General features: G+C 37.7%; 1 protein-coding gene and 1 non-coding gene across 4 annotated transcripts; both read left to right on the top strand.

Moving 5' to 3' along the window:
* The first annotated feature begins 519 nt into the window (after window positions 1-519).
* Prpf39 (pre-mRNA processing factor 39) lies at window positions 520-25,545 on the top strand. Of its 3 annotated transcripts, none has more exons than XM_041658107.1 (14): window positions 520-658; window positions 4,752-5,098; window positions 5,594-5,719; window positions 6,367-6,485; window positions 10,548-10,715; window positions 15,372-15,537; window positions 16,236-16,343; window positions 18,171-18,335; window positions 18,649-18,775; window positions 19,319-19,587; window positions 20,614-20,798; window positions 23,072-23,146; window positions 24,571-24,685; window positions 24,823-25,545. In XM_041658107.1, the coding sequence occupies exons 2-14, from the start codon at window positions 4,781-4,783 to the stop codon at window positions 24,877-24,879; spliced, it is 1,998 nt and encodes a 665-aa protein (XP_041514041.1). In that variant the 5' UTR covers window positions 520-658; window positions 4,752-4,780; the 3' UTR covers window positions 24,880-25,545. The 3 variants fall into 3 exon arrangements, with proteins under 3 accessions (XP_041514041.1, XP_041514043.1, XP_041514042.1); XM_041658109.1 differs by lacking the exons at window positions 520-658; window positions 4,752-5,098 and adding exons at window positions 5,904-5,972; window positions 6,076-6,238 and having other exon boundaries at window positions 5,614-5,719; XM_041658108.1 differs by lacking the exons at window positions 520-658; window positions 4,752-5,098 and adding an exon at window positions 5,904-6,238 and having other exon boundaries at window positions 5,614-5,719.
* LOC121452612 lies at window positions 19,637-19,723 on the top strand. The gene has a single exon (XR_005974860.1). It is a non-coding gene; the product is annotated as a small nucleolar RNA SNORD127 (small nucleolar RNA).
* Window positions 25,546-25,553: the final 8 nt, after the last annotated feature.

Raw genomic sequence — 25,553 nt, 5'->3', positions numbered from 1 at the left:
GAGCTAAAATCTAGTTGTGATTTTATTGAACCCCAGACAGGAGACTGGTGATCAATCAGTAAACGTGTGCTCGCTCAATGGTTACAGTCTTACTGGGAGAAGACAGAATTTTCAAAAGCTATTTAAAGGTGGGGACCAGAGTATATGCAACTGAAGACGGCTGCTAAGATCCTCGACACAAAGCTCCTCTCTCTACCCAGAGAGCATGGTACATAAACCCTTCAGCCTCAAACTCTCAAATCCAGAGATTTCTACTTTCAGAATGCTTGAGTTAATTAGAGCCCATAGTGCCCTGACGTTTGGAGCTTTTAGGCTGACTGTCTGCCCATTTCTTGATAGATTTTTACGGTCAAGGTTGGGCAGCTAGGAAAAAATATTTTAGAGGTTTTCTTGGAGGCTGAGGTTGGATAGCAAGTATTTGGGGGGTGGGGAACACAGTCTGTGACCAGAGACCGCGGAGGGCGGGGCCTACGGTCTGAGCACCACGTGACCGCTGCGCCTCTGGAGTCGCCAGCGCCTGCGCAGTGTGTCCCCGAAGAGGCGGCGGCGCTGGCGGTGGTGGCTTTGGGAGCTGCGCGCACTGAGGCGTTCGGAGGCCCATCTTTGGCGAGGTTGGCCCAGGCTTCGGCTTATGGCAGCGAGCGGCGTCCATCGTAAGGTAGCTGCGGCGGGGCGCCCCGAAGCTGGTGGCAGGGGAGGCGGCGGGCTGCGAAGGGCCGGCCTGCCTGCCCGGGCCGCCTCAGGCCGCACCGGGCCGCGGCCTCGCCTGCTCGTCCGGTTCGAGGCCTGCTGGCGTGCGCCTGGCGCCGGGCCGGCGGCGCCTTTCATTCCCGGTCCCACCTGTTGGGAGGAGCCGGGCCGGGGTCCGCGGCGGGTGAGCCTCCGGGCGCCCGGCTTTGCGAGCCCGCTTAGCGTTGGGCTCAAGCTCGTGCTGGCCTGGACCTGAGACCCCGCGTGGCTGGGGCGACGGGAAGCGGAGAGGTTCGGTCACTGCGAAACCGAATCCGTAGGCTGGCTTGGTTTTTTTTTTTTGGGGGGGGGGCGACGGACGGACGGACGGACAGACACGTGAAAGAGCCTGCTAGAACCGTTTTTAAACAATCTGCTTATATGGAATTTTACGTTTCGTGGTCAGGAGCTGACCTTACGCACTGACTTTACGTTCATAAATACTGCTCGAAGCTCCCAGTGCTGTGTAAGGTGTTGGTAGCGATGCAGAAATAATAAAAAATACGATGTAGCCATCTGCCGGTTCGAGTGTCCCCTTTCTGGTTTGATATTGATATGGCCGTCTGTTCACGAACTTACACTAGACAGCTGATGTACTCAGAAATTCCTGAAAATTTTCAGCTGCTGGAAAGGGTGACGCTAAGAATGCAAGGCTCGTATGAGAAAGTAAGCTAAGGGGCTTCCGTGCTTTGGGCTCCTTGGCAGTCTTTTAAAAATCATTTGAGAAAAATCAGCAACGACTGTAAAATCCCTCACACCTCTCATGTTTATAACCTCGTTCTAGAGTTAAAAAACTGGAACTCAGCACTGTTCCTCTGAGACGTGGCTGCTAGTGCCTTTACCTGCTGAGCCATTTTACAGGCCCCAGAAGATTTGAAAGACTCAACACTTTGTGCTGTTTGTATTTTATACTTGAGAAAAAAAAAAGATTTGTACATTAAGTTAATTTGATTTGTGTATTTTCAAGGAGGGGCAGAATCTTCTGTTATCTGTTAATTATTCTGTGTACGACTTGAGCTCTGAAGATTGTGCAGACATTGTAAATATATAAACAAAGTTCAGTTTCTGGGACGTAATTGTTTAGAAGGAGGAAACAAGGTCTGCCTGTGAACACCCTACTTAAGTCTCTAAAAACCTGTTGCCAAAACCACTTGTTATAATAACCCCTTTTCTCCCCCAGCCTAGGTGTTGGGATGACTCATCTGGGCTGAGACACGGGGTAATTTGTGGATTGTAAAGCTAGCTTGCTAGTTAACTAATGACTTCAGTTTATATATATTACTTAGGTGGTTTATGGTAACAATCAGTGATAGATAGTGTTTCATATGACTCCGTGGGCATAGGAGGCATGTAAAACATCGGGGAAAAAAAAGTGTTCGGTCAAATACACGTTGTTTAATGAGTTTTCATCATTTAAGTTATTTTCTAAAATTCCTTTTAACTTTTAAAAAAATAACATGCTGAAATTACCTGTGTTTTCGGGTAATACGTGGTTAGTTTTTTTACTTTGCATATTTGGGCCTATCATTCCTATCATTTTATTTAAAAATGTCATAGCATCGAAAGTCTGCTTTGTAAGCCATTAGTGTAGTGCATTGTGGGGATGAAGAGTTTTGTTAGTCTGAGGAATGGCATATTGCCAAGTTAGATATGTCATCTGTTTCTAGGTTTCAAGGGTTTCTAGGGATGCAACATTGAGCAAAACAAAGTTTCTTTCTCCCTAAACTTAATAGTCTGTAAGATTTGTTCATCTGTATCAATAGTTTAGCAGTATTTTAACTTTTTTTTTTAACTGCACCCAAAATGAACGAGTTAAATTGTGTGTATTTCAGCATGTGCTGTTAGTGTATGTATATACTCTTCTTGTTCTGACTTTTTCCTCTGTGTATGTCTGTGTGGTGGTATGTGCATGTAGTATGTGCAGGTGGGTATGGAGGCCAGAAGTGTGACCTGGAGATGAGTTGAAGGCACCATGAAAACAGTAGAAACTAAGCCACCTCTGTAGCCCAAATACTAGGTCTTCTATATAGCTCCAGCTGTCTGTATGAAGCCCAAACTAGTCTCTGAGTACTGAGGTTACCCTTGATTCTGTTTCCCAGTTCGGGCCTTTCCTGTGGAGCCTGCTGTAGAACACTTTCTTCCTACATCTGTTTCCCAGATGCTGAGGTTAGAGGCTTGTGATACCATACCTGCCTGACTTGGATGTTTTTGGTTTGGTTTGGTTGCTTCCTTGTTTTTTTTCTGTTTAAAGAAATCAGAAGCTAGCTTGAAGTGGTATTTAGTTTGAAAAAAAAAAAACCCACTGAGGTATAGGAGAGAGAGTGATTATTACAATAGCAATGTGAATGAAGAGTGCTGTTTCAGTAAGGGAGCCAAGTTTGGTTCCTAGCACCCATGTTGGATGACTCGCTGCTGACTGAAGGTTCAGGATATTTAGTGTCCTCTTGGATCTCAGGCACCAGTGCACTATGGTGCCTGTACATATACTCAGACAGACACATGTTTGTGTAAAAATATGGGCAAGTATTGACTGGAACTTCTGGATCAAAGGTAAAACAAAGATTAGGGATTATGCTGATTTCTTCTTCAACAGTTGTGTGATATCTGGTGGACACGAGTTACCTATTCACTACCCCTCTTCCATCGTCTTTACTAATAGAACACTCATTTTGTCCAGAGCAGCAATGTACCTAATTCCAGCTAAGGGGTTAGGAGACTGAATGGTGTAGGCTCTGGGAAAACTTCAGCTTTTCTCATTAAAAAAGTACAGTATTAACTACTGTACCTTTGCTGTTCATTTCTTTCCTGGTTGAATTGAACATTTCTTTAAACAACTTCAGGCTGTGAAGTAGTCTCTAGGGATTAGCCAAGGATATTAGGTGCCAGCATTGACAATTCCAAGCTGCTAAAACAGTGGTTCTTCTCCGCCCTCCCAATTCTGCACCCGTTTAATACAGTTCTCATGTTGTGGTAACTCCCAACGATGGTGGCGCACGCCTTTAATCCCAGCACATGGGAGGCAGAGGCAGGCGGATCTCTGTGAGTTCAAGACCAGCCTGGTCTACAGAGCTAGTTCCAGGACAGGCTCCAAAGCCACAGAGAAACCCTGTCTCGAAAAACCAAAAAAAAAAAAATATATATATATATTAGTTTTGTTGCTACTTCATGGCTAATTTTGCAAGAAAAGAAAAAAAATGTGAATATATTTGTAATAGAAGACCTCTGTGAAAGGGTCATTCAACCCCAGAAGGGGGTCACAATTCACAGGTTGAGAACCACTGTGCTAACACAGTGCCTGCTACCTATTGCATAATGAAGTACCATGTGAACAAACAAATTTCTTCTAGATATGTGCAGGGTATGGTCTTTAGGACCATATGTGTCTGGGTATAGCTGTGAATGCTGTCTAACATAAAATAGTAGACTTAAAATATTGTGTGATTTAATTTTGAGGGGGGCAGTGATTAACTCAGTTGCAGAGTTCTCCAGCATTATCTTTGTAGATGATAACTTTGTGTTACGATTTCAAAAGGTTGGGCACACTTGAACTATTGGCCAGGTATATCTGGCCATTTGGCCCTTGTTTGCAGTCTCAGGTACTTGGGAGACTGTGGCAGGAGGATTGATAGTTACCATTATTTATAGAGAGATAATAAAATGTACTCATTTTCCTACGTATGTTTTTAGTAGGCAGACAGGGCTTTAAAAAGAGCTGGTAAGATGGGTCAGTGTTTGAGAATACTTGCTGCCCTCACAGAAGATCCAGATTCAGTTCCTGTCCCCCCATGTGGTGGCTCATAACCATTTATAATTATAGTTCCAGGGAACCCAGCATTGTCTACTAACCTTGGAGATTAGGCATTTACATGGCGCATATACATGCATGCACATACATGCATGCAGGTAGAACATTCGTACACATAAAATGAAAAACATACATAAATCTATGTTTTTGGTTGTGACAAAAAAGTTTACTAGCATTTGGAATCTGTTTCTCTTTGTGTGTATGTGTGTTTCTGCAGATCATTAACTGAAGACCAAATAAGTAGCTATGCAAAATTCTCACATGGATGAGTACAGAAACTCTGATAATGGCAGCGCAGGCAACAGTTCAGAGGTAGTAGTAGTAGAGCATCCAGATTTTAGTACTGAGATTATGAACGTTACGGAGATGGAACAATCACCTGATGGCTCTCCCAGCGTGAACGCATCTACAGAAGAAAATGAAATGGCAGCTGCTGTGGACCTTCCAGTGACAGAAACAGAAGGAAACTTCCCTCCAGAATTTGAAAAGTTTTGGAAAACAGTAGAAACTAATCCTCAGGATTTTACGGGCTGGGTATATTTGCTTCAGTACGTAGAACAGGAGGTTAGTAACTATTTAAATGGTGTATGGAGGGGGACAGAATAATCCAGTAGTGGCAATTCAAGCCTTTCTGTTTTGTAATTAAAGTTTAATCTCTTAAATAATCTTCATATTAAGTTCAGTAATGCTAGAAGCATATATTTTAGTTTTGAAAATTACATAGCATTATGCATTGTGGAAAGTATGTAATCACAATGCTGAATATTGTGTAATAATTGAGGCTTGTGTGTGGATATGTAAAATTAGTGAAATAGTTACCTTGGGGATGTGGGAGTACACTTAAGTAAGGTAGAGCACACGGGCCTAGTATCTGTGAGAGACTGGGTTTGATCTCCAGCTCTAAAAAAAAAAAAATAAGCTACCCTGCTATTTGACCAAGTTAATACTTATTCTTTCTTTGTTTAAAAACTTAAGATAGAAACTTATTCTTTCTTTGATAAAACACCTTAAGATAAGAACTTCTTTCTTTGATAAAACACCTTGTTTTATTTTCATCAGAATCACTTGATGGCTGCCAGGAAAGCATTTGACAAATTTTTCATACACTACCCGTATTGCTATGGTTACTGGAAAAAGTATGCAGACCTTGAAAAGCGACACGACAACATTAAACAATCAGATGAGGTGCGTACATCAGTGAATACAGTTTTCTCTGTTAGGTACTGTAAGCCAATTGATAACAAACAGACTCTTTTTTTCTGGCTGGCAGTACCTACCATTTATGATCAGACTTTTTTTATAGGGTATTTTATTTGCAATTGTCACTATTGTGGCATTTGTAGCTAATATTTTCTCTCTTTGTTGGCAGGTGCGTTAAACCTCTACAGTTTGTCAAGCTTTGCAGTGCAAGCCTCTGTATTACACTGCAGCTTAACAAGTAGGGCAGGGCTTTTCTCTCACTTACATTTATTTCTCAATTTCCAAACAATATAGTTGGTTTGCTAGTCACATTTGCTACGTCTTATTGCATTTTTGGTCAGACGCTGTCATTGATGCTCTAATGGGTCTGTGCCCTATGGTCTGTAACCCAAAGCCTGCCCACACAACCCGGTCAGAATGCAGGGACTGCTGCGCTTTGAAGATCAAGACTCTGCACGTGGGGATCAGAACATTGCCATGTTCTATCCAACCTCCACCCAAATGGTAATGGTAGATTATTTAAACAAAATTCCAGTAATTAGTATTTCTAAGGTTCACCGGATAACACAGTGTTGCCTCTCTTTTAAGAAATAATTAAATATTTGAGGAACAGTTTATTGTTTTCTTCTTAGGTTTATCGACGGGGGCTTCAGGCAATACCTCTTAGTGTTGATCTTTGGATACATTATATAAACTTCTTAAAAGAAACACTGGACCCTGGTGATCCTGAGACAAACAGTTCAATAAGAGGGTATGTTAAATATTTGATTCTAAATATGTTTGAAGACTTAGATGAGAGTATTCAGATGTTGATAAGAGAAATATTCATGAATGCTAAACTGGAAGTTAATATTTATTTGCTTCATTCCTATTATTTGAAAAAATAGCACATGACATAAACTTAAGCTTTATTGCTTCAAAAATGCAATCTTCCTCTTTTCCACACCCTCTTAGCTTATGTCTCTCTCTAGGTTACAAGTTTACATTTTGCTCACTTGTGGTCAGTGTCTTGTCTTGGTTTTTTGAAATAGGGTTTCTCTGTGTGGTCCTGTCTGTCTGGGAACTTGCTTAGTAGACCATACTGGCCACAGATTTAGAGATCCTCATGCCTCTGCCTCCTGAGTGCTGGCTAGGGCAGTTTGTTAGCTTTCTTCTTCTTTTTTTTTTAATGTCTGCATGTATGTCTATATCACTTTTGTGACTGGTGCCCCAGGAGGCCAGAGAGGGCATTGGATACCCTGGAACTGGAGTTATAGACAGCTGTGGGCTTCGATGTTGGTGCTGGTAATTGAACCTGGGTTCTCTGCAAGAGCAGCAAATGCTTTAACAACTGAGCCATCTCTCTAGTCCCACAGTTAATGTCTTAATTTGATGCCTTCAGATATTATATAATATGTGTACAAATTTGTATGTGAATTTTAAATACTGTTCTTTTTATTTAACAGGATGTTTTATATCTCCCGTTCTATTAACTTGTGAAAATACAGTGTTAAGGTCCTATTTGACCAGACTTTTATTATAGGAATAGTGCTGCAAAAATGTCTCTGAACATATATTTTTATGGAGTGCACTAAAAATACGACATCTGTTTGTAAAGACATTTTGTCAAATGGTACCAATTTTACACTCCCACAAATGTATGAAAGTAGTCACTTTTCCATGGCCTTTTTACTTTTTTCCCCACCTGTGATAACTATTTTTTAATATGGGCATATTAGGGTTGGAGAGATGGCTCAGCCGGTTGGAGCACTTTTAATGCTTTTAAAACAGAATACATGCATATACCCTGTTTTCCCATTTCTTACCTTTTCAGTATAGCTATAGGATAGGCTTCAGTAAATCTGTTTATTACGTCTGTTTTTTTGGTGATTTTGAGTCTGTTAGGTATTTTTCATCATACTCATCTGTAATAGTACTTCTCACTCAGCCATGTTTCTTCTTTGTCTAATAAAAGGTTTTCATACAGCTTTCCAAACAGGCCTGTTGATATCTGTAGATGTTACTTTGATTTCCCCTTACCCTCTGTAGCTGTTCTGCAGTCTGTATTTTATGTTGTCATGCTGTCATCTAGTTTTCCTTACAGTTTTTGGATTTTCTCATCACCATGGCTTTAGGAAATGTCTTCATTTTATTACTAGGTTCCTGTTGCAAGGAGCGGGCCCCTGTTTGTCCTGGCTGCCCGGCTAGCTTACACCGAAATTAGCACACAGAAACAGTCATTAAAACACTGCTTGGCCCATTAGCTCTAGTTTCTTATTGGCTAATTCTTACATCTTAATTTAACCCATTTCTATTAATCTGTTTATTGGCACGTGATTGTGGTTTGCCGGCAAGATTCTAACCAGCATTCATCTCAGGCAGAAGATCCATGGCGTCTCTCACTCTGCCCTTCTTTCTAGCATTTAGTTTTGTCTACTCCGCCTACCTAAGTTCTGCCCTATCAGGCCCAAAGCAGTTTCTTTATTCATTAACCAATGAAAGCAACACATGAACAGAACAACCTCCTACACCAGATTCCAGGCTTTGTTTATTGGAGTTCAATAGATCCCTTTTTGTTGTTATTGTTTGTAGAGAGACAGGGTTTCTCTGTAGCCTTGGCGCCTGTCCTGGAACTAGCTCTCGTAGACCAGGCTGGTCTCGAACTCGCAGAGATCCACCTCACTCTGCTTCCCAGTGCTGGGATTAAAGGCGTGCGCCACCACTGCCTGGTGATCCTTTTCTTTCTTGTTTATGCATATCTTGTAGAAGTATATAACCAGTAGCTTCTTTATAGAGGATACTTGAAATAAAAAAATAATTTAAAGGCCATTCAGGGTTTTTTTTTTTTTTTTTTGAGGAATCCTGTTGATCTAAGTCTTACACTGAGTTATTACTTCAGAAGGGAGCAGCTGATCTGTCTGATGAATGTAAATCTAAATTCTGAAATCTCACAGCTGGCCAGAGTTAAAGATTCCCTACCATAGATTAAACAGACCTTCCTCTAAGCCTTCTCTTTTTATTCTCTGGATTTATTGAGATTGTTCTAGGGTAGTAACATCTATCTTTTTACATACAAACATGCATGTGTATACACACACACATTGGACACTTTCAATTTATCTTTGTATAGTAAACTTTTCTTCCAGTATTAATGTCTTTAAACTTTGTTTTGTGCATGGTAAAGTGGCTTTTCCAGAGGACCCAAGTCTACTTTCTAGCACCCTCATCAGGTATCTCATTTCTGTAAATCCAGGTTCAGGATATCCAATGTCCCATTTTGGATTCTGCATATACTCATACAGATTTACATACACACATAAATAGAAATACTAAAAATATTTAAAAAGAAAAGTAATAAACTTAGTTCAGTTTCTTCTTCTTCTTCTTCTTCTTCTTCTTCTTCTTCTTCTTCTTATTATTATTATTATTACTATTGGTTTTTTGAGGCAGGGTTTCTCTGTAGCTTTGGAGCCTGTCCTGGAACTAGCTCTTGTAGACCAGGCTGATCTCAAACTCACAGAGAGATCCTCCTGCCTCTGCCTCTTGAGTGCTGGGATTAAAGGTGTGCACCACCACCGCCCAGCTGGAACTAGTTCTTGTAGACCAGGTTGGCCTCAAATTCACAGAGATCCTCCTGCCTCTGCTTCCCAAGTGCTGGGATTAAAGGTGTGCACCACCACCGCCTGGCTATAGTTTTTTCTTAATAAAAATATTCAGTCCTAATAGCCATGATCTTTTTGTTTTAACTTGCATTTTTTATAGTATTTTAAAACTTGTTTGCATACATATGTGGGGAGAGGGGTATGCTGCAGGCCAGTAAGCTTGTTGGAGTTAGTTCTCTTCCCACTTTGTGAGTCTGGAGGGTTGACCTCAGGTCCTCGGGCTTGCTGGCAAGTGACTTTACCTATGGAGAAAGGTTGATTTTAAGGTGCTTATTTTGAAAATGTGCCAAAAAGCGGTTTTTGTCCTGTTTTAGTTTTTGTGTGTACTGGGTGTATATGTGCGGGATCCCAGACCTGACTTTTCAGGTGATTTCTTTAGTCACTTGACAGACAACTTATTGACTGAAGTGGGATATTTCAATTGAACCCAGAACTTACTACTTAGGTTATTTAATCTACCTACCTTGCTTTGGGGATTCCTCTGTGTCTCCTTTCTTCCTACTGCTGGAATTATGCCCAGGCTACCATGCCAATCACCTAGAACAAGGGTTCTGGATATTTGAACTCCATTCCTCGCATTTATGTAGTTAGTACTTACCTTGCTGAGTCATCTCCCCAATCGTGAAATGTGTTTATTAAATATTAAATCTAGTGATTAAACAGATCTCTTTAAATTAGCTAAATATCATAAAAAATATTGCTTCCACAATCAACTCTTAGAGTTGAAAGGTGCTTTTCAGGCTTATGAAGTCTTTGTGTACTTCCCATTCGTTTATGTAAGAGTTTGAGTTTCTTGAGTCATTTTTGCTAGAGGTACAGTTTGTCTGTAAATTCTTCAGTTTTATTCTCTGTCCTAAAAGAATCATTACATTTACATTTCAAGTATATAACAAGTATTTCCTCTACCATTTCCTCTTAAATCTTTGGAATGTGTATGTTTACGTTGTACTTACGTATAAGGTAAACTACATTCATCCTTTCCCTTTGTTTTTTTTACTTCTTCTTCTCTTAAGCAACTCTCCTATAATTCCTTCTACTTTTTAATCCTTTCTTGCCCAGGAAGCAACTGAATATAACTTTGATTTCAATATTACTTTCTAAATTTAGTAGTGATATGTAGAAGTGATTTTATTATTTGGGGAAGATAACTGAAGAGCAATTTAATTTTTCAGAACTTTTGAGCATGCTGTTCTAGCTGCAGGAACAGATTTCCGATCTGATAAACTGTGGGAAATGTATATAAACTGGGAAAATGAACAGGGAAATCTGAGAGAAGTTACAGCTGTATACGACCGCATTCTTGGTATCCCAACGCAGTTGTACAGTCATCATTTTCAGAGGTATGGTGAAAGATCTTTTCTTTGAAATATCTTTGATTATTTATGGTGATCAATTCATAATATTGAGCATTATAGTTTATTTTGAAATGATATATCAGACCTTATTAGATGAAACCAATTTTTTAGAGACATTTTCCCCTGTATTTATGAAATGTTTAATAATTTACTAGTGTTATATGGAAAGCTATTGTTGTCTATTTTATATCCAAGGTACTTTAGAGCAGTGAAGAAATGGGAAAACAAGTTTAATAAATGATTATTTGTAATATTAAATTTATATGGTGCTTGACAAATATTAAGTGCTTATTTTTTTGTATTATTTAATTTTTTGAGATGCTGTGTTGCTATGTTTCCCATGCTGGCCTAGAGTCAGCATTCCAAGATCTGAAATTATAGACATACCTTGCTGTGTTGGGTGCTTTTTTTTTTTAACTTACTGATTTACAAAATGTACTTTCCTGATGTTCAAAAACATGTCCAGAACAGTAAAGATTATAGTTTAAGTGTTCACATCTTTCTGTCTCTGTCCAAATGATTAAAAATTATTCTGTTTAAATTTTACACCCTTATTGTTTTGGTTATAAGTCATACAAATAACTATAACTTTTCAAAGTTGTAACTATTAAAAATTCTGTGTACTGTATTTTTGTTTTGTTTTTTTTTTTTTTGTTTTTTTCTTTTTACTTTTGACATGGGGTCTTGCTAGGTATCTCTAGCGGTCCTAGAACTTAACTGTGTGGCAGTGGTATGTCTTGATCTTGCCTTTCTTCCTCCCTGTGCTGCTTAGTCCTGTGGTTGTAGGTGTGTGCCACCATGCCCAGCTCCGTGTGTCTTTTCCTGCTGCAAGGTATTCCACTCATCAAAACCCAGAAAGTGAAAAAGTATGAGATTGTATCTTTGCTGTTTTTTTAAACTCCATAGTATGTGTGTGTGGTGTGCTTTGAGTGGGATTGCTTTTTTATCTCAGCTGGCCTTGAAGTTTTGATTCTCCTGTCTCTCCTTATAATTGCTGAAATCACATCTGTATACTACCACACCCAGTTGTTTTGTGGATTTTTGTTAATTGTTACTAGTAATGCTGTATATTGAAAATTTTACATGATACTCTGAATTTCACAAGTAATGTAGTGAGATATTTGTAAGCTACTATGGATATATCTGCTAAAAATAGAAGTTTCGTGGACTTGTGATGGAAATAGGAACTAGGAAGAAAAATATAAATAGAAACATTGTAGGTCAGTTTCCTGTCTTATTATTGATGAGCTAAAATATAAAATAGGTAGACAGGTTTCTAGGATGTAATGAGCTAGGCACACACTTGCTGAAATAAATTATTGACACAAGACTTGGTATTTGGCAATGCTTATTAAATATTCGTGTTGTGCAAATGAAGGCCAAAGACAAGGCTTTTTCATAGATCAATCTTACTTCTCTAAAATGTGGTGACATTTATATTTATGAGACCTTTATTAAGGAAATGCTAGCTTTCTGTTGTTGGAACAGTTGGTTTTTAAATTTAATATTTTTTGAGAGTTTCATATATTGTATTTTAATCATATTTACTCCCTAGCCCTCCCTGCGAGAGAGAAAGTTTTATTTGTCTGTTTCGTTTTTCTTTCTTAATATATAATCCATACACTCTGGCATAGGAAGTCATGCAGTTGTCTGTGGAGTCCAGAAAACGGCATCAGATCTCTTGGAATTGGGATTAGAGGTGGTTGTGAGCCAAACAGCATAGTTCTGGGGACTGAACTCTGATATTCTGTGACAATGGTATCTGCTGTTAGCTAGTAAGCCCTCTTTCCAGCTCTCTAAATCTTTTTTAAAATGAGTGTCCTGCTAGTTCTATTTATTTTTTGTTTGTTTGTTTTTCGAGATGGTTTCTTTGTGTAAGCCTGGCTATCCTGGAACTCATTCTTTATACCATGCTGGACTTGAATTTACAGATCCACCTGCATCTGCCTCCCAAGTGCTAGGTTTTTAAGCTTGAATATATGTGACCTGGCAAGATGGCTCAATGTATATAGGTTCTTACTACTAAGCCTGATGACCCGAGTTCATTCCTTAGTACCCACATTGTGGAAGGAAAACAGTGACTCTGTGTTGCTCCCTGACCTTCAGATTGATTCACTGCCCCCTCCCAAAATAAATGAATGTAATATTTTTGATTTTGTGTTTATTGTATGAATATTTTACCTACACATATGTATGTATACCATGTGTGTTAGGTACCTGCGGAGGCAAGAAGGTATCAGATCCTTTGGAATTTGAGAAATAGAAAATTGTGAACTGCCGTGTGGGTGCTGGGAAATGAACTTGGGTCCTCTGCAAGACCAGCAAGTGTTCATAACTGCTGAGCAATCTTTCCAGCCCAGTAAATTTTTGTTTTGGTTGATTTTGTTTTGCTTTTTCATGAGATAAGGTCTCACTGTGTAGTCCTGGTTGGCCTGGATCTCAATCTGTAGACTAGACTGACTTTGAACTCACAGAGAATCTACCTGCTTCTGCCTTCCAAGGACTGGGATTAAAGGTATACACTACCACCCTCAGAAAAATTGGTGTTTTTAAATTAATTATTTGCAGATTGGTGGGAAAATATGTATTGTCAGAGTTTAAGAGGCTGAATTCCTGTGTTTTTCTGTCTTTTAAAAATGATTTTTATTTTAAGAGTGTATTTTGCCTGCATGTATGTCTGTGTACCGCATAGGTTCCTGATGCCTATGGAAGTGGAAGTAGAATTAGGATGCTGGGAGTTGAACCTGGGTTTTTTGGAAGAGCAAGCAGCCAGAGTTCCCCAGCCCTCCTGTGTTTATCTTGATCACTCTTTACCTTACTCTTTGAGTCAGGGTCTCACTGATTTCCAGATCATCTGTTGGCTAGGCTAGCGGGCCAGCAAGCCCTGGGGAATCCTACTGTCTTCTCAGTATTGGAGTGCTTCTACCTCCGCAGTGCTGGGATTAAAAGGCATATGTCAGGACCACATTCTACTTATGTAACTTTTTTTTTTTAAACGTTTTTAGTGACTTTGAAGGAAGGGAGTTACATGATTTGAGGTTGAAAGACACCTTCATTTAGGTGAAAAGTTAGGTCAAAAAGTGTTATTTAGAAAATAGGATAATAGAATCTATTATCCAATGGAATGTGATTGATAAGCTAACTGGGAAAGACTGGAAGATAGCATGTGGTGGTGGGGAGAGGGAGATCATTTCGTGAACAGCTTCAGGTGTTTAGTGAGCTCTGGGCAGACTGGGAGGCATCATGAGACATGCCTTTAGCCCCAGTACTGGGAAAGTAGAGACAGGCAAATCATAAGAGTTCCAAGCCAACCAGGGCTATAGAATGAGACCTTGCCTCAAAAAAAAAAGACCAAAACAAAACCAAAAAAACCCTCTCCAAAACAAAAAGCCAATAAATAAATAAATATCGTACAGGAGATTCCATATTAAAATCAAGATGGAAGATACTTTAGTTCTTTGGTGGTTCCAGTTAAAATTTGGGGGTGTATGTCATGGTCTGTTTAGATAAAGTAGTGAAATGACAGTTTATTGAAAATGTTTTAATTGGGTGTGATGGCGTATGAGCCTATAATCCATGATGGAAGTACAAAGACTTTTAGGCCAGCGTCAGCTAGTGAGTCAGTTTATCAAAAGACAAAGTTTAAGTTTTTATACATTAGTTTGAAACTAATTTACATTTGTGTGTAAAAATACATTTTCTTTTTCTATAGACATTAGTTTGAAACTAATTTACATTTGTGTGTAAAAATACATTTTCTTTTTCTATAGACTGTTGGCAATTGGATATAGTAATCTGCAATTTTAAAGTTTTGGACTTGTGTTATAGTTTTTGGTTTATTTTTTTGTTTTTGTATTGTTTTGGTTTTTTCTTTTTCTTTTTTTGGTTTTTCGAGACAGGGTTTCTCTGTGGTTTTGGAGCCTGTCCTGGAACTAGCTCTTGTAGACCAGGCTGGTCTCGAACTCACAGAGATCCGCCTGCCTCTGCCTCCCGAGTGCTGGGATTAAAGGTGTGCGAAAAAGGTCTCGAAAAAAACCAAAGGAAACAAAAAATAGAATTCTTGGGAACATAGCTTTAATGCAGGTATTAATGGGGACCTGAGAGATAACACAGAAATCAGAAAGTGGCTTGGATGAAAACTAAGAAAGTGGTACATCAGAAACCAAGCTGTGACAAAAATTCTAAAATTAAAAGTCATGGTTAGCAGCCTCAGATGTTAAAGATAGAGGGTTACTGGAGAGCAAATACCCACTTAATTTTGCATGTATGGTGACTGGTGGCCTTAGTGAAACCAGTGTCGTTAAGTTGTTAGACAGATACGGAGGAATAATTGGTAGGATGATAATGCAAACATTTCATGATCACTTTACAATTTTAATGTGCATTGACTATGTTTATTTAAATTTACAGAGAAAAATCAAATGATCGCAGAGAACATTAGTATTGAAATTTGTGTATCTGTTCTCTACATTCCACTGCAAAGACAGAGTGGAAGCTAAAGTTGTGTGTGTGTGTGATATCAAGTGGTGGGATTTTAATACAGAATAAGAAATGTTAAGATATTTTGATTTGTTTCTCTGTTTATTTGAGGGAGTATTATGTAGGCAGTACTTGACATGTGGTTTTAAATTCTTCCTGTAGATTTAAAGAACATGTACAGAATAACTTGCCTAGAGATCTTTTAACTGGTGAACAGTTCATTCAGCTCAGAAGGGAATTAGCTTCTGTAAATGGACACAGTGGTGATGATGGACCTCCTGGTGATGACCTTCCATCAGGAATTGAAGACATCACTGATCCAGCAAAGGTAACTTTTAAATCATATGTTCAGTGCATGTGAAACTAGGTAGCATATGTGGAAAGGTGGGAAGTTCTGGGCATTTCGGTCAATATGAGTATGCATTTAAAGGACATAGTCTTACCACGAGACAAATGGAAGTAATTTAGAAAAATATTTTACTTTAATTGTAAACTACTGCGGGGCGGTGGTGGCGCACGCCTTTAATCCCAGCACTCGGGAGGCAGAGGCAGGCGGATCTCTGTGAGTTCGAGGCCAGCCTGATCTACAAATGGAGTTCCAGGACAGGCTCCAAAACCACAGAGAAACCCTGTCTCGAAAAAAACAACAACAACAAAAAAAAACCCAATATAATTGTAAGCTACTATTCCTCTTTTTAAAAATACACAAAAAATTGGCTTTTTGAAGTACTTTTATAAGTCATATTTAAAGCTTGGTGTGGTGGCAGTTGTGAGACAGAGTCAGGTGGATCTCTGTTAGTTCTAGGACAGTCTGGTCTCCAAATGAGTTCTAGGATAGCCAGGATTATATGTACAGAAACCCTGTCTCAAAAACCAAAGCAAACAAAAATTATATTTAAGATAGTAACATCTAACAATTAAAAACTCCCTACTGAAGACTGAAATTTCTAAAGAAGATACTTAAATGTGTGCTGTTGAGATATTCATTATGTAACTTACAAGATTAATTTTGTGTTTTTTCCTAAGCTAATTACTGAAATAGAAAACATGAGACATAGAATCATTGAAATTCATCAAGAAATGTTTAATTACAACGAGCATGAAGTTAGTAAGAGGTGGACATTTGAAGAAGGTGTAAGTGCTTTATTTTATTAGTTTTCAAAAATTTAAGATTTCTTCTTATAGCAGTGAAACAATTTTAAATTTTTGTATAATTAACTCAAGGTGTGCATCTCAATTGTATTTAACATTTTCCATGATCAGTTTTAAAATCTTACTGCATTCAGATTTCAAATGCAAGATTCCTGATGAAAAAGTGAATACTTTTAAAAATCAGCTTTATTGAGTTATACCTTATGGACAACAAAGCAGCTGTTTTAAGAGCATGGGATTAGGCTCAGTTTGTAGACTGCTTACCCAACATGCGTGAATCTCCAGGCTTGATCCTAGCACCACATTCAAACCAGGTTTGGTGCCAAATCTTATAACTCAGCTCTTGGAAGCTAGAGATAAAAGGTTCAGAAATTATTATTATTATTATTTTGTAAATATTTATTTATTTATTTATTATGTATACAATATTCTTTCTGCGTGTATGCCTGAAGGCCAGAAGAGGGCACCAGACCTCATTACAGATGGTTGTGAGCCACCATGTGGTTGCTGGGAATTGAACCCAGGACCTCTGGAAGAGCAGGCAACGCTCCTAACCACTGAGCCATCTCTCCAGCCCTCCAAGGTTCAGAAATTAAAGTCATCTTCAGTGATCTAGTAAGTTTTGTGCCAGCCTGTACTACATCAAACCCCATCTCAAAAATTAAAAATAAAATACTATAGGTGAATAATTTCTTTTTTTAAAAATTTAACCATTTTCTGCCTGCTTTTGTAAGGTATATGTCACATGTCAAACAGTTGGCCCGTTGGAAGTATGCAGGTTATTAGATCGTTGGTGTATACCATCAGCATTGTCAACTTGATTATATTTTTCTCACCTTTCCTCTTTAGTTCTTCTTATCCTACCTAGTAACATGCGGCTTAGCTTGCTTAGCCCTGGGCTTAAGGTTAATGTAGCTTTATTTTTGTAAATTACCTATCATGACCTAGCCTATGAATGGAGTTATATGTCTGTTGTGCTGTGTCTGGCTGTAAAATAGTTTTGATAAATATACCGTATAGTTTACTTTAGTAATCAAAATAATGATCCCTTTACCTTAAATGGTCTTAAATGGGGAGGGGAGAAGGGGAGTGGGAAAAATGTATACCTCAATTAAAAACAATAAATAAAAAAAAGGTCTCTTTGTCCACTCTCATTCTTGTCCTTATATAACTATGTTAAAATGGTTTAATTTAAAAATATGTAATAAAGAATAAAATTCTCTTTACAGAAAATTTTCAATATTATAAAAATGACTAAATGGGACTGCTGTGATGTCTCATCGGTTAAGAGTGCTTGCTGCTCTTGTAGAGGATCAAGTTTGGTTCTTAGCACACATGTTGTGGTGGCTCACAACTCTGAATCCAGTTCAGAGGATCCATACTCTCTGGACTCTGGGCACCTGTAACTGCGTGCAAGTAGTGCAAGTAAACTCATGTAGGAACACACTCATATGTACACATAAGTAAAAATCAATACAGATTGTTTGAAAATGGAAAATGTCTTCTTAAATGGAAAATTTGTTCTTTTCCATTGTCAAACTCACGGAGGTTGAATAATTTTAATTAAAATATTTTATGCCAGGTATAGTGGCATAAGCCTTTAATGCCAGCAGTAGGAGAGAGAGGCAAGCAGATCTCTGGGAGTTTCAGGCTAGCCTGGTCTTCAGAGACCTGTATCATCCCCCACCACCCTGAAAAATTAGTAATGAATTTAAAATTTTTTCCTTGTATTTGAAATTATTTGTATCATTGTATTTAAAATATTTTGTTTTGACTTTTATTACCATACATTAATTTTTTTCTTGGCAGATTAAAAGACCTTATTTTCATGTGAAACCATTGGAAAAAGCCCAACTGAAAAACTGGAAAGAATACTTAGACTTCGAAATTGAAAATGGGACTCATGAAAGAGTTGTGGTTCTCTTTGAAAGATGTGTCATATCTTGTGCCCTCTATGAGGAGTTTTGGATTAAGGTAAGAAAATGATATAGTGTTTAACTTGTATATATTATAAACATTGATCTAATGACTAACCTTTTTTGTACTTCTGTTGAATGTTGTTCATATAACTATATCTGTTGCATTAGGAGATGGTCTGCTTGCAACCAGATTTGACTGCTGCATTTGCCAACCTCGTTGCCTCTCTTCGTCCTTCCTTACAGAAACTAGTCTAGTGGTTCAATAAAGGTGCTGAATGGGTTTACAAATAGAATTTTATCGTTCTGTCACGTATTTAATCATGTGTTCAACTGTAAATTATTCAGTATTTCCTCTTTTCTGTATGTAGTATGCCAAGTACATGGAAAACCATAGCATTGAAGGAGTGAGGCACGTCTTCAGCAGAGCTTGTACTGTTCACCTTCCAAAGAAACCCATGGCACATATGCTTTGGGCAGCTTTTGAGGAGCAGCAGGGTAAGAAGGAGAATGTTCGGTTGACTTATGTATTTATATGTGAATGGGTTTTGCCTGCATGCATGTCTTTGCTTAAATATTTGCAGAGACCAGAAGAGGGTCTTCTAGGAGTGCAGTTAACAGATTGTTTTGAGTACTGAGAAGTAAACCTGGGTCCTCTGCAACAGCAGCCAATGCTCCTAACTGCTGAATCTTATCTCCAGCCTAGCTCTCAATGATATTTTAGCACTTTATCACTATGGAATTAAAGGAATTGAGTACTGAGGAATGTATAAAGAAGAATTGGATTAATTAACTTCTATAAAAACTTTTTTTTAAACAATTCTATCTTGCCATATCCTAAGATCAGCCATAGACAGTACAAAATAAGTAAGCATGGGTACTTGAAACCTCCCTAACCCCCCAAATAGAGAGCTAGATGTAGCCTGTTGACTAACGCTTTTTAGTTTTGGTATCAAGTCTATTTCAGAAATTTAAACAAAAGTGATGTAAAGTCATTTTAGAAATTTAAAAGAAATTATAAATATTTAATTACTGTTTTAGGGAACATTAATGAAGCCAGGACTATCTTGAGGACATTTGAAGAATGTGTTCTAGGATTGGCAATGGTTCGATTGAGAAGAGTAAGTTTAGAACGACGACATGGAAATATGGAAGAAGCTGAACATTTGCTTCAAGATGCTATAAAGACTGCCAAATCAAATAATGAGTCATCATTTTACGCTATTAAACTAGCCCGACATCTTTTCAAAATACAAAAAAATCTTCCAAAATCAAGAAAGGTACTTTTGGAAGCAATCGAAAGAGATAAGGTATGCGTATTTTGAATATCGTTCATAAAAAGCTAGTACGTTTTCACTTTGGCAACCGTGATGAATGATTTGGTCTATACAGTAATATATTTTATTACTAAATGAGGACAACAGTCCCTCTAAACTGATGTTGCCATCTTAACATTTTTCTCTAATTACTTTGAATTTAAAGCTTGAGAAAATTATTACTGAGTTAAAATTATAAATATTTTGGTCTTTGTTATGAACTTTAGAAAATTTAGAAACTTAAGATTGTTAAATATTAGGATAAAGAGCCTGGAGGAAGACTTTAGGAACAAAAGCTTAACTGTATTAAACAAAGCACTATAGTGTGACTTTCCTTTTCAGAACAGTTACTTTTATGAAGTGGTGGTAGCACAAGCTTTTAATCCCAGCACTCAGGAGGCAGAGGCAGGTGGAACTCTGAATTCAAAGCCAGCTTGGTCTACAAAGTGAGTTACAGGAAAGCCAGAGCTGTTAGACAGAGAAACCATGTCTCAAAAAAACAGAACAAAACAAAACAAAAGACCAGCAACAAGAAAGAATCATCCTTTTATGTAACAGTTACTAAAAGCTAGTGTAGAAGAAGTGTTTCATTTTTAGCTTTACTGTGCCTGTTGAAGATACAAGTTTATAATTAAATATTTCTCGTCATAAGTAGAGATGTATTGTACTTTTTGTATTTTAATTTACAGTTTTCATGCTAGGCCAAGTCCAGTTAACTAACATAGGATTAAGAACTTTAATTGGTTAGCATGTAGCAACACAGTGCAATTTCAGAAATAATAGAGTGGTGTTACAACCCACTAGTATTGTTAAGGAGCATTGTGATTTACCCAGTGATAGTGTACTTACTAGTCTACTGTTCCCAGTGCCACAGGACAGGAAAAAATACTTCCTGAAGAATGTTTCACTTCATTATATATATGTTGAAATCTTTGACATGAGTTATATTTCAATCTTAAATATTTATACTTTATTAAAATTTTATAGGAATGTTATTAATTGATACTGCTTTTTACTTAGGAGAACACAAAGTTATACCTCAATTTACTTGAAATGGAATACAGTTGTGACCTCAAACAAAATGAAGAAAATATCCTCAATTGCTTTGACAAGGCCATACATGGTTCATTGCCTATTAAAATGAGGATTACATTTTCCCAAAGAAAAGTGGAATTCCTTGAAGATTTTGGTTCAGATGTTAATAAGTAAGATGTTAAATTCATCTTATTTTTGACTGGAACATTGCATTGTTATTTTGTCATGGGACTTTAATGGTTACATTAACACACTGCTAAATTTATTTTAAAATATATTTTATTATGTTTATGATGGATATGTAATGGGAAAGGGTACATGTGTTCCAAGATGAGGAGGTCAGAAGACAACTTCATGGGATTTTCTCCTACCTTTTCATGGGCGCCAGAGAGTAGACTCTGGTCATCAGTCTTTCCTGGATGTGCATTATGTGCTGAACAACTTGTTCAAGGGTCTAATGTTAAATTTAAGTGTTGGTTAAGGCTGCTTTTCCTTCAGAGACAAGTGGAGGTAAATTCAGTTTTGTGTGTGTATAATTAATTGGACTTATTAAAAGCTTTATCATCCTTTCAAAACTTTTCCTGTTTTAAGTTAATTTTATATGTATGTGCATATTCTGTGGTGCAGTTTTCTCTTTCCACCATGTGGGCCACACAAAAGGAGAAAGGAAGTAAAAACTGAACTATGAGGCATATAAAGGTAGGAAGGTGGGATGGCTGTAGCTGATGTTAAAGCTCAGCGGTGGAGTATGTGTCCTTCGTGTACAAGGCCCAGAGTTCAGTTCTCAGCAACATGTACAGAGCTAGGATAGGATTAGTCTGGAAAAGAAATACCATTTTATCTCAGCTTGGAAAAGAAGGGAGATGTGGTCACACAGATCTTGCTTACTGGAATCGTCCTCCTGAATCATAGGACTCAAAATTGAGGATAATGTAAGGGTTTGCTGTAGATTGGGGGTCAACATCTAAATTTAAGATTTAAATCTGATAATCCAGAAAGTAGAAATACTGCCTAGAACATTATTTGGTAAAGTTCCTGTCTTTGTCTCTTGCTAGTAAGTATGTATCCCAGTACCTAATAGGCATGTTTGTGCCTTTGCTGATATAATTTACAGTGATTTCCACTGAAACCATTCTAAACTTGAGTGTCTATATATGTGTGCATGTTTTTGATAAGTTTTCACCCTGACATATCAACTAGTATTTCAGTTCTTGAAATCGTGCTAAGTATTTTATATTTATATAGTATAAAATTCATAGCTTTTAAATGAGTACAGGTATTGTTATTTTAGTGGATGGAGAGAGGCTTACTCAGATACCTAAATTTTTCAAGTCATGTATTATGAGTATGAAATTAGAGCCTAGTTCATATTTTGCTTTTAACTCCCTTATATACTATATAGTCAGTGTTTTATATGGAAGTAGGTACACCGAAAAACTGACTTTATGTAATGCTGTCTTTTCATTGGGATAGTTTGCTTCTTGGGTTCTACAAAAGTATATGAAATGGCATATACTTCCTCTGTATGGATTAAAATAGATTAGTCATGCTTCCTAGAAGAGTTTGTCTCATTTAGCTCCTGCTGTATTCTGATGAAGAAGAGAAACATAGTGATCGAAACAGAATACATGGTAACAGTAATGTGCATGAGTAGAAGAGTACGTGATGTAATTTAAGTTTTGAATCCAAGGCCTTGTACATGGTAGTTACGTACATTATCCACTGACCCAGTGGTTCTCAACCCCTTTCATGGGGTCACAAGTCAAAATCCTGCATACCAGATATTTACATTATGAGTCATAACAGTAGCAAAATTAGTTATGAAGTAGTAATGAAAGTAATTTGATGGGTGGAGGATCACCACAACATGAACTGTATTAAAGGGTCTAAGCACTGGGAAAGTTGAGAACCACTGCACTGACCTATTGAACCTACTTCTCCAGAACAAAATAGAGTTGTTTTGTTGTTGTGTGTGTGTGTGTGTGTGTGTGTGTGTGTGTGTAATTGTAGCCCTAGCTGGCCTTGAATTAAGAGATCTGTCTGCCTTGTGAGTATTAGGCCTAACAGCATGCGTACCACACCTAGCCAGAAGTAGGATCTTGATTGCATTGAACCTTGCAGTTCAGAGCCTGCACTATCAGCAGTAAACAACAAATCCTTAGAATTGGCACCTACAAAATTAAATAAACTTATCATTTTGATTTGGTAGTTCTATTCAAACGAATTACTGGTTCAATAAAAGGTACTATGTAAGTTCTTAAACATGTAGTTTCTTAAACATGGAGCATCTGGATATCAGAACTAAGATTTAAGCCTTAAAAGATAAGGCAAAGAGCCCAGTTAGAAATTTATATAAGCTGTTTTCATATTTGGAAGTAACTAATCTTTTTGTTAAAAAAAAAAATTATGCATCCCAAAAGATTTTGTTTTCCTTTCCCTTCAGGCTTCTGAATGCATATGATGAACATCAAACACTCCTAAAAGAGCAGGACACCTTAAAAAGGAAAGCTGAAAATGGGTATGTAACTTTAAAAAAAAAAATTATTTATTTATTATGTATACAACATTCTGCCTCCATGTATGCCTGCACGCCAGAGGGGGGCGCCAGATCTCATTACAGATGGTTGTGAGCCACCATGTGGTTGCTGGGAATCGAATTCAGGACCTCTGGAAGAGCAGCCAGTGCTCTTAATCACTGAGCCATCTCTCCAATCCCCGGTATGTAACTTCTTGATCAGGAAGAGATGCTTAAGAGAAAACATTTCAGTATGAAGATTCCCTTTAAAACATGTACTTTTGGGGGTTGGAGAAATGGCTCAGAGGTTAAGAGCATTGCCTACTCTTCCAAAGGTCCTGAGTTCAATTCCCAGCAACCACATGGTGGCTCACAACCATCCGTAATGGGGTCTGGTGCCCTCTTCTGGCCTGCAGGCATACACACAGACAGAATATTGTATACATAAATAAATAAATAAACATGTACTGTTGAGTGTTACTTCTATATTATGATAATGTATTTTTTATGGCTTGAGAAAAACATAAACGGTTGAACTTAGAAGCAAGTATAAAGGCTGCCATTAGCCTACCACTCCAAGACCCAAAATGAGGCTTCCATTGAAGCTGGAGATGGGACTGAGTGTTGGAAAGCCATGAAGATGACTGGAGTTGTGCCACTGGCCCTAAGTTGAGAGTTGTAGTTAAGGAAATCCTCATAGATAGGATAGTTCAAGGCGATCTGATGGCAGTCAGTGGGCTTGTGTTGCTATGAGGAATTGGAGGTAAGTTTGTGCTGCCATGTTTGTTCATCTACAGCATAACTGCTTAGCTTTAACAAGTTATGCTGAAACATGAATATTCTGTCCGTAGTTTTTACTTAGTTAGGATTAAAGGCATGCACCACCATGCCCGATTTACAAGTCTTTTAAACATCAAGGACAAATGAAACAGGTCACATCCAGAACCTAGACCAGTTTACGACATCTGGCATAAAGAAAGCACTGAGCATGTAATTTCTCACCAAGAGGTCACACTATATAAACGGAAAGTTGTAGATCTAAGAAGGCTAAAAAGTAAAAGGCCAGATTGGAAAGGGGTTTTGTCTTGTTGAAAAATCTGAAATCTATTACTTGGAGTGGCAGACTGCTACTTTTGGTCCTTTGTAGAAAGGGATCAGTACTATCTGTGCTCTTGGCAGCTAATCTAGAGGGTAACTCATAAATGTATTAGAGGTCACATTCCCTGGCAAAACAGTAGGTAAGTTTCAGTAAACCAGATTTAGCCTTCAATGTATTTACAATTTGTCTTTTCCCCCTACTTACTATCTTCTGAATAATACCTTGCTCCCAAAAGATGGTTGAAAGCATTAATTAAAACACAGTGTAGTCATCTAAGAAAGTTCCTATCTCTGGGAATTTTGAGTTTCTATTTTGACCTTTTACACAGTTCTGAAGAACCAGAAGAAAAGAAAGCACACACGGAAGATATGTCATCTGCACAGATCATTGATGGGGATTTACAGGCAAATCAAGCTGCATATAATTACAGTGCCTGGTATCAGGTAAGTGTGCATAATTTATTCTTTGTAGTGGTTCTGTATTGTGTATTTCCTTTTCTGAGTTGGTGGAATTTCATCAGTTTATATGCGGGATATAACTTTAATTCTAGTGTGCTGACATATTACTTTTACCTTTTCAGTACAATTATCAGAATCCTTGGAATTATGGACAGTATTATCCTCCACCTCCAACATGATGGAAAAAACATAAATTTCAGATTGGGTTATATGAAAAATGCGGAATTATTTTTTTTGAAGGATGTAAACATAGCATAAGCTTGTTGTATTTGATAATTTGTCTTCCCAGTTTCTGTGTAACATTTGTTTAGTTAATAGTAGAAAATGTCAATTAGTAGTGTACCATAAAAACTTTCCTACCACTTTTAAAATTTACTTTTTATTGGAGAACTATTTTTTTTATTTTTATTTTATCTTATTTTCATTAAGTGGTCTAGAATTCTTTTGCAGCTCATGCAAGAGATTTGTAGCCTTAAGTGTAGAGAAAAAGACTGACTACAAATCATGTCAGTTACAAAATTCTGGGAAAAAAAAAATAAGGGCTGGTTATTGAGAATTTTATCCCCTTAAAAGAGACTTAAAAGATTTAAAAGAGTTAAGGTTGTCTATGTTTCAGTTACACTTGGAAATTTGGCTCTAACTGTAAGAAAGATGCACTATTAACATGCTCTGCCTTGGAATAGATTATAAATGAGAGTGTAACGTCAGCATCCCCTTAAGGAATGAAGTATCAAAGTATGTTTTGGGAGACTTTGTATCTAGAATATTCATGTAAAACTTGGGAGCAAGCTTTCATTTTGATCATACTTATCGTCCTTTTTGTAATAAAAGTGAAGACTCATGCAGCAATGTT

This window comes from Microtus oregoni, unplaced genomic scaffold, assembly GCF_018167655.1.
Source record: "Microtus oregoni isolate MIOR12 unplaced genomic scaffold, Mior012 000009F_ref0000495, whole genome shotgun sequence".
Lineage (NCBI taxonomy): Eukaryota > Metazoa > Chordata > Mammalia > Rodentia > Cricetidae > Microtus > Microtus oregoni.
This window is presented reverse-complemented; position numbering and strand designations above follow the sequence as displayed.

Coding starts and splice junctions, on each gene's coding strand:
- Prpf39 (XM_041658107.1), top strand. CDS start 4,781: ATGCAAAATTCTCACATGGATGAGTACAGAAACTCTGATAATGGCAGC. Junction 18,776..19,318: donor AGCTTTTGAGGAGCAGCAGG/GTAAGAAGGAGA, acceptor TTACTGTTTTAG/GGAACATTAATGAAGCCAGG. Junction 23,147..24,570: donor AAAAGGAAAGCTGAAAATGG/GTATGTAACTTT, acceptor CCTTTTACACAG/TTCTGAAGAACCAGAAGAAA.